General features: G+C 41.3%; 1 protein-coding gene across 1 annotated transcript; it reads right to left on the bottom strand.

Moving 5' to 3' along the window:
* Positions 1 to 3,202: 3,202 nt before the first annotated feature.
* On the bottom strand, positions 3,203 to 4,359 carry LOC137299071 (uncharacterized). The gene is made up of 2 exons (XM_067831560.1): positions 3,603 to 4,359; positions 3,203 to 3,342 (listed from the first exon to the last, which is right to left on the bottom strand). Exons 1-2 carry the CDS (start codon positions 4,357 to 4,359, stop codon positions 3,203 to 3,205), a joined length of 897 nt encoding a protein of 298 aa, XP_067687661.1.
* Positions 4,360 to 13,529: the final 9,170 nt, after the last annotated feature.

The raw sequence follows: 13,529 nt of genomic DNA, 5'->3' as shown, positions 1-13,529 counted from the left end.
ATGGCCAACACCTTGCCTCTTTATTCTGGCTTGTCCTCCTCATAATTACCCGCGAAGTTATGAAAATGTACCAAATAATAATATCCTTAAGTGGCCCGGGATCGATCCACCTCTGCGTGAATCAGCAATTTCAGTCAGTGTGTTAGGTGTGCACCAGCAAAATGCACTGACATGACAATCATGTGTCACAGCCTTTCATCTGTGACGTAGGTTTCACGTGAGAAATCATATTAGTATATTTTGTCATACATATGCGGCGCGAAATGTAATATATGGTACTGGTCAGACACCCTCTCGTGGAACAATACCGACACAGGACAAATCACAAGAAGATGTTATCTGTTCTCGTTCAAATAAAAAATTCCACATGCCTTGAAAAATTAAAAATGGGCCCAGGTATATCATCAAAAGGTCTTTGGTATCATTTGAAACCGCGAAGATTCCATTGATCCCATTAGTAACAGCTCCTTAACTGACTCTTGTGATCGGAAGGAAAACACTGCAATATCTATCAAACAAGGATAGCTATTATGACAGCCTTATTTCCATAGTAGTGGAGATATTCCTTTCTGTTCTTTATTCCACATTCTGAAATATGTAGATCTTGAACGTGATGATGACATTAAAGTGAGTGAGTGAGTCAAGATTTAACGTCACATCGGCAATAGTTCAGCCATATCGTGACGAGAGCATTTAATACTGAAATGGAATATATGTCTTTCATGAAAACCTGACCTGTCGTGAAAGGATAGTAAAAGAACTAGAATATGACAGTTACAATTTAAAACTAGGGTGGAAAGTTAAAACCAATATCACTATGTGGACAAAGCAATATAAAATACGGGCTACATATCACCAACAACTGAAGGTAGATCACCATGCTAAGGACCATGGGGACTGATGACATTAAATAACTATTAAGATCATTATTTCTGATTAATCACAATGTAGTGTCTGGTTTCCTACGACTATACGAACACAATGATATGCAAATTAACAAGTTGGAATCACAGATATACACTACGACCTCGTATGAAGCCAACTTGGTTTGCAGGTTCGTAACTGGACATGTAACGTGAAGTGAAGACAGAAAACAAATTGCTGCATTACAAGATTTATTTTGGAAGTTTCGCGAAGGAGAAGAGTTCTTGTCGAAATGTACATGTACATTGATATTTGCCTGCAACGGTGCTGTGGTAATGACCATGGCTTCTGCCAATGCTGACAGTGCTGATGTCCACAATCAGTCTGCATACGGACGAAACTCTCCTTCGTAAGAGGATGCTGGTTTACTTTTCAAAAACTTTTCCGAATGTTGAAAATGAAATTCGGATAGAGTTCATCGTTCGGTTCAGTTGGGAAGACTTTCACTGAAATATAGACACCCAGTTAAACTACAAACTCACTTCAAGGTTTTGCTAGCTACAAACGCATTCATTATCTTCAAAATAACTTGGACGTCTTAGTAAATCTGGGGAAGTTGAATAGCTTATTGGTTAAACATTCACTCGTCACGCCTTGAAGACTGGGATTCAATTTCCCACATGAGTACAATGTGTGTATCCAATTTCTGGTGTCCCCTACTCTTTTATTGCTGGGCTATTGCTAAAACGGCGTAAAAACACACCCACCCACTCGCTAAAAGTGAATCTTTAAACCTAAGAGACACAAATAACAGTACATATATTTTCATACGCACAAAAGAACTCGGACTAAGTCCACAAACTGGACACAATATGCATTACAATCTTTACAATGTGACGATGCTGACAGTGAATGGTCAAATAAATGTGTTTTGTATCGGCCGCTGCTAATTTGTAAATTTATCCGCGCCAATGGTTACCAAACGTATATACAACAGTAAATCAAGAAAATCAGCGAGTAGAGCTCTAAGAGAATAAATATTATTCCAAGTTGACCCAAACTTACCTTACTCGAAAACTGACTAGCTTATAGCCATCAACAATATTCAATATCCGTATTAAATATGAGACTAGTTAACGGGTATCATAGCAGCTTTCTCTAACTAAATATTTGAAGCATATATTGCTTTGGCATCAACATGAACCCCTGGAACAGATACAAAATAGAGTAAAATATGGATATAGAGAACAAGGATAGAGCGTACAAACGGATATAGCGAACACATTATTCGGTCAACAGTCATCATTAAAATTATACGCGAAAAACAATCTTGTGAGTAGCGAATTAACCGCTGTTGCGAACTGATTTACTGCCCAAAGACCCAATTAACGACGTCATTGGCGGACTCACTCAGTGTCAACTCTGCCCTAAGCTTTACAGTATACATCAACCTTGTTGGCGGCGAATCAAGATTGTTTGGTGGTCATTTATTAATCAGCATACGAAACACATCGCGATGAAAACTTTTACTGGTTCACTCTCGTCACTATGGCAGGCAAACGTAAAGCTATCATCTTTGACACCAAGCTTCAGATAATTCAGGCTATAGATTCAGGTGTAAAATGTGACACAACCATCGCTTTCGAGTTTGGCATTCCATTATTCACTCTCAGTTCCATTATCAAGAATCGCGAATCTATTCTTGCAAAATCTGTGTCTACTGATTTTGGCCCCGCCCGGAAAAGAGTTAAGAGCTGCCAATCACAAAGATGTAGATGATCCCAACCAATGGTCAAATGGTCAAGTGAGAACATTCCCTTAAATGGTCCCATCTTGCAGACTAAGGCAAATTAATTGACATTTAAGGTAGGTCATTTAGATTTTAATTGTAATAGTGCTTAAGTTACATATTGTTGAGATTGTTGTGATTGTTAAAGATGTTCTAGCTAATGTCTGTGAATGATAAATTCAGAATTTTAATGTTATATCAATGTACAAGTAAAACGTTTTGTGTCCTCAGTATATATGGCTCTAAATCTCTACACTACAAGATGGAGGACAAATGTGTATAGCGAATAGGGATCTAAATTTCGCTATATCCATGTTCTACTGAAAAACCTTCTATATGCGGGGATCAAGAGTTAAGTAGATTGACAAAGATATATCTACTTCACAACTGGTGATTAAAAACGAAACCTTTCCGGTCCTCTGATTGTTTGAACTGATACACATTTCTATGTAATGTCTTGAAGCATGGCCGTGTTCCAATCGATTCATGAAGAACTTTGTTTGATGGCGATGTAAACCCTATAACATTTGATTCTAAGGCTCACCGTTGTTAACCTTGGCAGCAGGTGTACGAGCCATCAGTCGCCGGAGCTTCAAGGTTGTTACAGGACTCGGGGAGAGTTCCTTGTGTACACAGGGACGGGGAACCAACCAGATCGTTGCGAACACATTGTTGTTGGCAAGCGGTTACTGTGGATTCATATGGGAAAAAGTACATTACGTGTTGACTATACATCGTTTTACCTTTCACAGATGCAACACAGACCAGTCTCCAATGCTACATAATTTGGATACTACCAGAAATCAGAATTACATTATCGTACAATAAATTCACGCAAATCAGCTGATATGCGAGTATTCTAGAAAATGAATAGACGACCGAGTACACATATATCCATCGGACGAATCGCACATAATCTCTAAGTAGAGCAAACTGACAAAGTACTTACAGAATGTTTTATCCGCCACTTCTGGCAGGGTTGATCCTGGCGTAGTGGAGGCGGGTTGGGTTGTAGGCTGCTCAGTTGTAGTGACCTCTGTTGTCGTTGTCGTCGGTTCCGGTGTAGTTGTTGTTGGGTCTGTCATTGGAACTTCGGTTGTGGTTGGAGTAGTTGTCGGCGACTCAGTTGTAGAGACCTCTAATGTCGTTGTCACTGGTGCAGGTGTAGGTGTTTGTTCGGTCATTGGATTGTCTCCACAGCATTGAGAATAGAATTGGTCAATCAGTCGACATACACTTCTAAAGAAATATCGGATCTGGGAACTGGAGCTTTTGCAATAGCGTTCGTACCCTTCACACGTTATGCCAGCCCCTGTTTGAGATAGTCGAGAGATAGCGAGTTTACAGAAAGGGCTTCTGTCTTCACAGCGCTCGTTGACCTTCCTGGCAAACCGACATACCAAATTGGTGGCCCAAAACCTGCTGTACTTTCGACTACAGGACCGAGAAACGGCAGTCGTTATGTCAGAACATTGGAGGTTGTTCATGGCCGACCGGAAAGTGTATTCATCCTTTCTGCATGCGCTTCTCAAAACAAAAACGATGCCTCTGGCATATCGCGGTCTTCTCCAGTAGATGCTGGTGCACTCTGGATACCTGCTGGCTACCCCGTATAGCTGTTGGACCGTCTCCCGAGGGACCTGTATGGTGGAGGACAGTTGGACTGAGCACGCCAATAGCAGGAGAAGTACCGCAAGAGCTGCCATGTTGGATGTCAGGAACAAGTACTAGTGGTGATGTGCCTCAGTCGACGATCTCTTATATACTCCACTGCTGCAATAAATCTGTTTTATGGCCACCACTGGTACAAGTGAAGGTGAACAATAACTTCATAGAAGTAGGCAGTAACTGGGCACAAACTCAGATTATTTTACACAATTATATGTTAATTCTGGATGGTCATACGATATAAAACAGCATGAGCTCGTTTTAAAATTGACGTCAACATGAATTGCCAGGATGAAATGTGTTACGTTCGTAAGAAGATTAAATTTATGTTGCTTTTCATTGCCAGGCTAGAGTAAGAGTTTTGTTTTTATTTTTATTTGGTGGGGAGGGGGAGTAGGAGACGCTAATTGAACCACTTTATGTGTTAATTACACGTTCATACCTTTGCTGACGTCATGAACGAGAAGAGAAACAATGGATCGCTTTGTGCAGAAGATGTAACGTCATGATGCAGAACCAAATGTGAGTCCAGTTTATATCCTTATTCTCTGTTGTGCATTGTGGACATTATTTGTGATTTGTTACATGTGCATGCTCTCAGGCACGGATATCATGGGAACGTACAGGCAGTGATTGATATTTCAGCAATACCTTATTCGGGGCCAATGTCTCTTCAAACGTTGTGTGTAGTCTTGCCAAATGTATGTGACACAAGCCTGGTTATATGGCACTAATTCAAGGGTAAAATGACCTCTCTTTCTTATGTACAACATAACAACTTTTCTACAGACGCAATCTTCCTCCACAACTATGTCCCAAATAAAGCAAAAGTGTGCATATCTGTTAAAGGATTTGCAGTTACAGTAGATTAGGAGCTGCATTGTGTTAGAACATACGCTGTCTCTCTCATTGAATCATAACAGTCGTGAGGTGACGGAGACCGATCGTAATGGGGCAGGGGATTTGCCATTTGGTATGAAAGGAGGAGCTGGCGAACGAGCTGTCCTGCACTGGATGCTCTTGTGACAGTCCTGATGGGGTGTTAAGGACACGCGTCTCCTTCACTGAGACAGACAGACAGACAGACAGACAGATAGTTTATTCCAGTCTCACCTCATATATTACAATAAATTTTACAATGTTAAAAAAAAAGGATTAAAATATACGAGCCACCCAAAAGGGTTATGAGAGACTTACTAAAATATCAATATACAAAGCAAAACACACATAGAATAGAAGCATAACATGCGTCATTACATCAAGCATAAACGACTAATTATTATAAATAAAATTTCTTCTCTCTTCGAGTAAAATAGAGCAGGTTCTGGCAGTTACAAACATGATATCAGGGCAGGAGAGGATGAAAGATCTTTATCTTTATCGCTTAAAGAACTAAAACTAGGATGCGTTTCTATAGATTTTGTTAAAAGGTTTTGTTGTAGATGACTATAGAGTGGACAATGAAGTAGTACGTGCTTCTCATCTTTCACGGTGTCGTTGCAGTGGAAGCATGTTCTCATCTCAAGAGGACGGTTTTCGTATCTTCCTGTCTCTAGCTTTAAAGGGGCTACACCACATCTCATTCTAGCCAGGGCGCTCCTCTGGTGCTTAGCCATCGAACTTTTAACATAGGACTCTGTTCGGAACTCTGTTTTAAAGGAGTGATATAGTCTGAGCTTGTTACCCCCTGATCCACTCTTACTTGTAGGCCGTTGTAAATCAGCTTTCCATTGCTCTATAAAAACATTCATGTTGCACTTTGAAACTTCAGAGACGATAAAATTTGTGTGGAAGCTATTGTCGGGCGGAATAAAATGTTCCAGGTCAAACTTCTTAAAATGTTTCTGAACTCGCAGGTTCCAGTTCGTTTTCTTCTTCCCCGCGTTGTCATTGGCCCACTCGAAAACTCTATGTGTCAGCCTATCCGGGGAAGTATTGCACAGATGTTTATAAAAACGGGTAGCACTTGACCATTGGCGAACACACGGAGGGGTCCAGCCCATTTCCCCAATTACCGCACTGTTAGGTGTGAACTTAGGCACTCCAAGGAAAAACCGCATGGCTCTGTTGTGAACAGCATTCACTCCTGGGATTGTATACGGACCCCAGATTGCCGAACCGTAGTCAATAGTTGACCAGACCATAGCATCATACAGTTTGGTGTATGTGTCATACAGCATACCCCCTAAGATTTTAGATTTAGAGATTAACAGTCCGAGTGCTCTGCTAGCTGAACTTGTAACTGCCCTTCCCATCCTATTGTAGTCTAAAAACTCCGTTAACAGCAATCCCAGGTAAGTGTAACAATCTACAATTTCCAGATCAGTGGCACCACATCTAAAGACAACATCACTTCTTTCCATAGATTGACTTCTAAAATGCACAACTTTTGATTTAGCTGGATTGACTGACAGTCTATTCCTCACACACCATTTATCAAGTACATCCAGAAGTACATTGAGATCACTTTCAGTCTCCGCTAAAAGAACAATGTCATCGGCGTAGGCTAAAACAGAAAGTTGCTGACCATCAATGGAAACGCCGATTCCAAGTTCCTTCATAACACTGATAAGATTGTTCACAAAGAGGTTGAATAGTAGGGGAGAAAGAAGACAGCCCTGTCTCAGTCCACAGGTGACATTGAACCAGTCAGTGCTACAACCATTTATCCGCACACACGATTGCACATTTTCGTACAGTGAGACTAAAGCATTATACATTTTACCGCTGATATTGTAGTCTTTCAACCTATTCCACAGTAGACCTCTGTCAATGCTGTCATAATCTTTGCTGAAATCAATAAAAGCAACAAAAGTTTGTTTCCCAAGTGATTTCCTTGTTTCTATCAGAGAGGTAAGAGTATATATGTGCTCAGTGGTAGACCTCTTCCTCCTGAACCCGTTCTGCTCATCCATCAACAGGTCACTGGATTCAACAAACGAACTTAGTCTATTATTTAAGATATAACAATAGAGCTTGTAAAGGGAGCTAGTGATAGTTATTCCTCGATAAGATAGTGGGTCACGGGGGTCATTAGAACTTGATTTTGGTATCGGATTAATAATTCCTTTACCCCAGTCACTCGGAATCTGTGCCGTTTTAAAACACGTATAAAATAGGTTATATAAAAACAATAGACTTTGCTCGTTCCGCAGTACTTTAACCGGTATTCCATCATAGCCAACAGCCTTCCCAGTCTTTGCATGTAAGAGAGCAGAGTAGACTTCCTCCAGAGTGATATCCGTGTTAAGTATTGCGTTAGCTTGGGAGTCATCACTCTCGGGCTGTGTCTCTGTGGGCGTGGCACTTGCATTGACGTTTAACAGAGTTGAGTAGGATTTCCTCCACGTTTCCATGACAACCGCTCTATCCTTCGAAACAGAACCATCGTCAAGTCTAACTTCCATTGGAATGGTTTTGTTCCTATTAAAACCAACTCCCACCTTCCCGATCTTCTTCCAGAAATCTTTACTGTTAGCATCACACATTGTCTCTAGCTCCGCCAAAGACTCCCGAGTATATGCCCGTTTGGCTTTCTTCACACCAGCGTCAAACACTTTACGTTTCATCACATAATTACACTTAAGATTCCTTCTACTGGACCCATGATTTTTACACCATTCTCTTTCCGCAGCACACATCTCATTCCACTTTTGAGAAAGTTCCTCATTCCACCAAGGCTTTTTAGTTCTTCTTTTCTTGTTACCATTCCTAGAGTCGAAACAGACACGTTTTGTAGGTAGTTTGTCAAACATTTCCTGCATTACAGAGTTTGTAAAAGAAGTACACGCTTCATCCACGTCGCATTGGTTAGAGGCTGACATTTCGAGCTTGTCCACGATAACTTTGATAGCATGTCGCACCTCGGTTCCGGCTAGGAAATTATCAGGCACACACGTTGTGTCACATTTCAGAGTTCCAACCCCAGTCGTCAGGTGATCGAATGTATCGGGGTAATCACAACAGGCCTGTAACGATGACTTCCATACTAATACTGAGTGGTCTAATTTCAACACACATTGAGTGTCCACAACACTGGCCAGTTTAGCCCAATCAATCAGCTCCGTGGGTCTGATTACTTGAAAATCGGAAATGTTATCTAACTGTTCATAACAAGTTAAACAGTAATCGACCACAGACGAACCACTAGAGGAGATATACGTAAAATCAGAGGTAGCAGAATCGTTGCGCCCATTAACAATACAAACATTGGCATTAATGAGAAAGTCTATAAACAAACGACCATTACCATTCACCACAGTGTCTATAACATGCCTATTGGGTAGAATGTCCACCCGTTCTATAAAATCACACATTTCACCACACCTGCTATTAAAATCACCACATATATATTTAATATTTTGAGTTTGATATTTAAAAACTTGGGTTAATAGTGAGTCAAAAAATGTCGAGGAGTCCACATTTCTCGTTGAGTTTTCAGGAGGAAGATAACATACGCAGTACGTAGATATACAGTTAGAAAACGTCTTATGCGTAAGCTGTATCCACAAAATACCTTCCACTGAACTGTCTAAAATACTCACTGTATATTTATCTATGAAAGAGTCCTTAATAAGGAAACCAACACCACCCGACCCCCGTCGGGCTTTACGATGCATGTGTGTTCTGTTCTGTCCAAAATACGTATAGCCATCAACTTTTATTTTATTATCATTTATTAAGTGCGTTTCTGCTAAACCTAGGATGTCCACATCAAGATGTTGTACAAATGTTTCACGAAGCGTATGGTTTTCAGAAGTAGTGTCCACACTCCAGCCCGTCACATTCCAGAACCCGCAACGGGCCTAGTCAGAGTGGCGTTGATTGGCTCTCCTAGCTCTCCCGCGTGCATGCTCCCACCTATGACCTTCATCCGAGTGATGTCCAGTGTCCTGATTGGCCCGGTGGTGATCACGTGATATCTGTGTATCAACATTGCCACGTGCATGCTGATCTCCTCGTGTTCGCGAGCCACGATCGTCCTGCCTGCGAAGTGGACCGTTGTCACGTTGACTGTGACGATCCCCGCGCCTGTCGTTGCGTTGAAACTCCACCCTCTCCACTCGACTGCCATTCATCCTAAGGCAGCCTCTTCCAACCGTCTCGGCAATCACCTTCATATTAGACTCCATGATCCTCTGTTGCAGTGGCTTGTCGCTCATAATATAAACAGAGTGATACATGGCACTGTCACGTAGTCTCTTCTTATGACTGAGTATACACCTTTTGTCATCAGCTGTCCTGCATGTAGCAACGATAACCCCTGGATATCTTGACCCCTGAGATTCCCTCCTTTCAGCTGTCTCAATGTTAATTTCCCCTAACCGGAGACCATCTTTGATCACACCGTTCACTTTGTTGATCACATTCTCATTTCTGGATTCAGGCACATTCCTAAAGACAATGTTACGATAGCACATCGACTGCGAGCCTGCTACTTCAGCATAGGACTTACAATTCCTGACTTCTCGTTCAACCTTCTGCTCAAGCTCATTATGATTTTCTTTCAAGCGGTTTACTTCACTGTTTACATCAGTGAATCGTGAGTCTATATCTTCTTTAACTGAATTTATTTCTTCCTTTAGGACCGACTGAAATTTGTCAAACATTTTTTTTTCCATATCGAAAAACCTGTTCTCAACTCGCTTTTCCATGGAGGCAAACCTTTCATTGAAGTATATTTTCATGTCCTTTATGGCATCTAATACATCTGACACAGTTTTCGTGCACTCACCCTGCTCACACCTATCACCCTTCACATGTATAATATTCTCATCAGAATCAGTTGCACCCTTCTGTTTCTTGGTGGAGATGAGAATCGTGTCTTCATCCAGGGGACGTTTTTTATCATCTAGGACTGAGAGACAAGCAGTGCGGAGTCTTGTCTGAGCGACCGAGGTGGCTACCGGCGACGCCATTACTGTGTTTACAAAATCTTGGGAGGCGGGTAGATCCATAAAAACTCACTTTTCACTCAAGATAAGAGTCTATCGGGTAGAATCTTCCGCAGATCCTTTTCTCCGGGGTTTCACCCGTCTTCTGTCACTTCTTAGAGCAATTACACTGCATTAAAAGTCACAAATTCACAGAAAAAAATTGGCTCTCATGAGAAAGACCACCACACTATTCTCTGACCTTGACCTGCTGTGACAGTCGTGGTGGAGTGTAAACGTCATGGGTGTCGTGACAATCCAGGAGGAGTGTGAAGGAGTTGGGTGTTCTGCAGTGAGGGTTGTGTAAGAGTTCTGGAAGGATGTGCTTGACAACAGTAGATGAATCCATACCAAAACGTCGCATCATATACAATAAAAGAAGTTGTTGTCAATAAAAAAACATCTCACTTTTTTATTACTCACCATACTTCTAAAATGCCAGTTAAACAAATCATCACTATATACACATAAAAATCCCTTAGCGTATCGACAAATGAACCATCCAATGAATCGTCTTCGTGCACAACCAACAGTTCTGACTGGGTTCTTTCTCCCGGGTGCTTTATTTCGCGAGAATTAAACCCAAGTACAGAATATTATGATACCACAATGCTATTTCGAAAGTGGTGAAATGTAATATATGTCATATTTGGGATTACACTGTCTTAGTAAAGTACAAATGCTAGTACCTTTTTTGGTTGAGGCCCATCCGGGAATCGTACCTGCCCCATCAAAGTCAGGGACCAAACCGCCAGCACTCAAAGTCAGACGACTAACCCGCTCAGCCACGGCGACTTCCTCAATAAATGGACGTCGGACACCTGGTAGTCTAGACTGCGTACTTTGTCGAATGAGGACTATGATTTATGGATATACAACTTGTATTCAGTGAGTGCGACGTTTCCACATAGATACTAATGACTTTGTCAAGCAAATTGTACAGGGTATTATATTTATGGAGTGAATATATACATGAATTGTTGTTACAATAAATGAGAAGAAAATGAGTTGTTTATACAATGATAGGGTTGATGTATACAAACTGATGGGAAGCCAGTAGGATGTTGTTACAACAAAGTGGGTTGATGTACAGAATTATTTTAACAAGTGATGATATGTGAGTGGAATTTGGTAGCCCCCATCTCTGTTGATCGCCGGTTCAATCTTCTTGATGTGGAGTGCCTCTTGTAGTGTGCGGACTTTGTAGCCTGATTGGTTCTTTTCTAAGATTTTGATGTTGTTCCGGTTGATGGAGTGGTCTGGGTGGTCTCTGATGTGGTCGGCAATGGCTGATTTGAGTCCTGTTTTCTAAGTGAGGTGTGGTGTTCCTTGAGTCTGTGCTTCCGGGGTCTGGGGGTTTCACCAACATAGGTGTCGCCGCAGTCACATTCAGTGTGGTACAATACACCTGCTGGTTGTATATATATGTAAATCATAGTCCTCATTCTTCATCCACTCAACTTCTAGAATGCCCATCAAAGATACGTGTACTTTGTCTACCCTTCTGATAAGTGTAAACTGGTACGACTCCCACGGCCTAAAGCTACGATTACACTTTGCCATATTTGGGATTACACTTTCTAGTACATTTTAGGTAGGGGCCCATCCAGGTGGCTGAGCGAGTTATGTAGGCGCCTGACTTTGTGTGCTGACGATTAGGGTGCGGGTTCGAATCCCTGATGAGACACAAGCAAAAGTGTACCAGACATTGGACTTTACTAAGAATGTGTAATGGTGCATCATACCATTGCATTCATCGTCAAAAGTATCTATCTAATTAGGTTTTGTCACTTTTATGCCTTATAAACTTTATCAAACATCATACATAGTTTTTATTACATTGTATAATTCCCAGTGCACACCATTCTTCACTCAAACAAACTTATTTATAGCCAGCATATCCAAAGCTTTTCACAACGCTTATTGAGACACAATAAAAGTACCTTCGCTGTCGTGCAATATACTTCTGCATTAATGACTGTTGAACAAATATTCTGCTTGTTGTAGAGTACCTCTGTGCTTTCACACATTTAACTCATAACATTTAAAGAGAAAGAGGCATTATATTGTTCAGTTTGAACAGAGGAGCGAAAATACCTCCACTCTAAAATCTGGAACCAACCTAAGACTTTAATATGCGATTAAACCACACCATTGATTAGATATAGAATATTTCAAATGTGCTCGACTGTACGTTGAATTCAGGGGGTGATAAGCAACATTCAGTTACCGCCAGTCTGTTGATAGCGTGAATTTGTTTTCTGAAGTGAAACAAATCACATGTAGCAGCATCATTGGACATCAAGACTAAAAATGATTTAAACTCAAATGACATCAAGATTAAAAATGATTTAAACTCAAATGTCCTTATTAGGTCCCATCTTGGATTCGAACCCACACTGCGACGAATCAAATAGGGATCACAAGGCGAAGTACCCGAGTAGGCAACGGGAGCTCGCTTACTTTGTGTACCGGTGACAAATGTGAGGTAGCTCGGCTTTCCTGGTCAAACCTCACACAATGACATTTACAAAGACGTCTAATGAAACATGACCTGATGACATGTGACAATGTCCAAAGGGTCTACTTCATCCTGAACGTTACACCCTACAAAATGCAAAATAATGAGAAGAGATGAACGAGCGAACGAATTTGAATGAATGAACTAAATGAATAAGTGGGCGAATGAATGAACGAACGAATGATTGAACTTAAATACATGTACATCAATTAAAAAAAATGCTTGCCATAAAAGGCGACTCAGCTTGTCGTAAGAGGCGACTAACGGGATCGGGTGGTCAGGCTCGCTGACTTGGTTGACGCATGTCATCGGTTCCCAATTGCGCAGATCGATGCTCATGTTGTTGATAACTGGATTGTCTGGTCCAGACTCGATTATTTACAGACCGCCGCCATATAGCTGGAATATTGCTGAGTGCGGCGTAAAACTAAACTCACTCACTCACTCACTCAAATAAAAAAACTTCTGTAAACAAATAAATGTGATGATTCGAGTATATTTTAGGCTGGTAAATGCCCATTGCCAGGAATACCAAGGGCACGAACATTCTGCTCGCGAGGGACAGTTAACAATTATGATACTTTGTCCTCATACTGCTTTCGCGTCTGCACGAGGTCCGTGATTTTTCCATGATTTTTGTCACGGGTGCCCATGGGATATACTTCCCAATTAGTGCTGGCCAATCTGCCAGCAAACGTTGATACAATGCGTGCTTTAACAACTTCTGTTCCAGCGATTCAGCTGGCACACTGAC

The sequence above is a fragment of the Haliotis asinina genome, chromosome 10 (assembly GCF_037392515.1).
Source record: "Haliotis asinina isolate JCU_RB_2024 chromosome 10, JCU_Hal_asi_v2, whole genome shotgun sequence".
Lineage (NCBI taxonomy): Eukaryota > Metazoa > Mollusca > Gastropoda > Lepetellida > Haliotidae > Haliotis > Haliotis asinina.
Note: the sequence above shows the minus strand (reverse complement) of the source record. Positions and strands in the feature narration are given on the sequence as shown.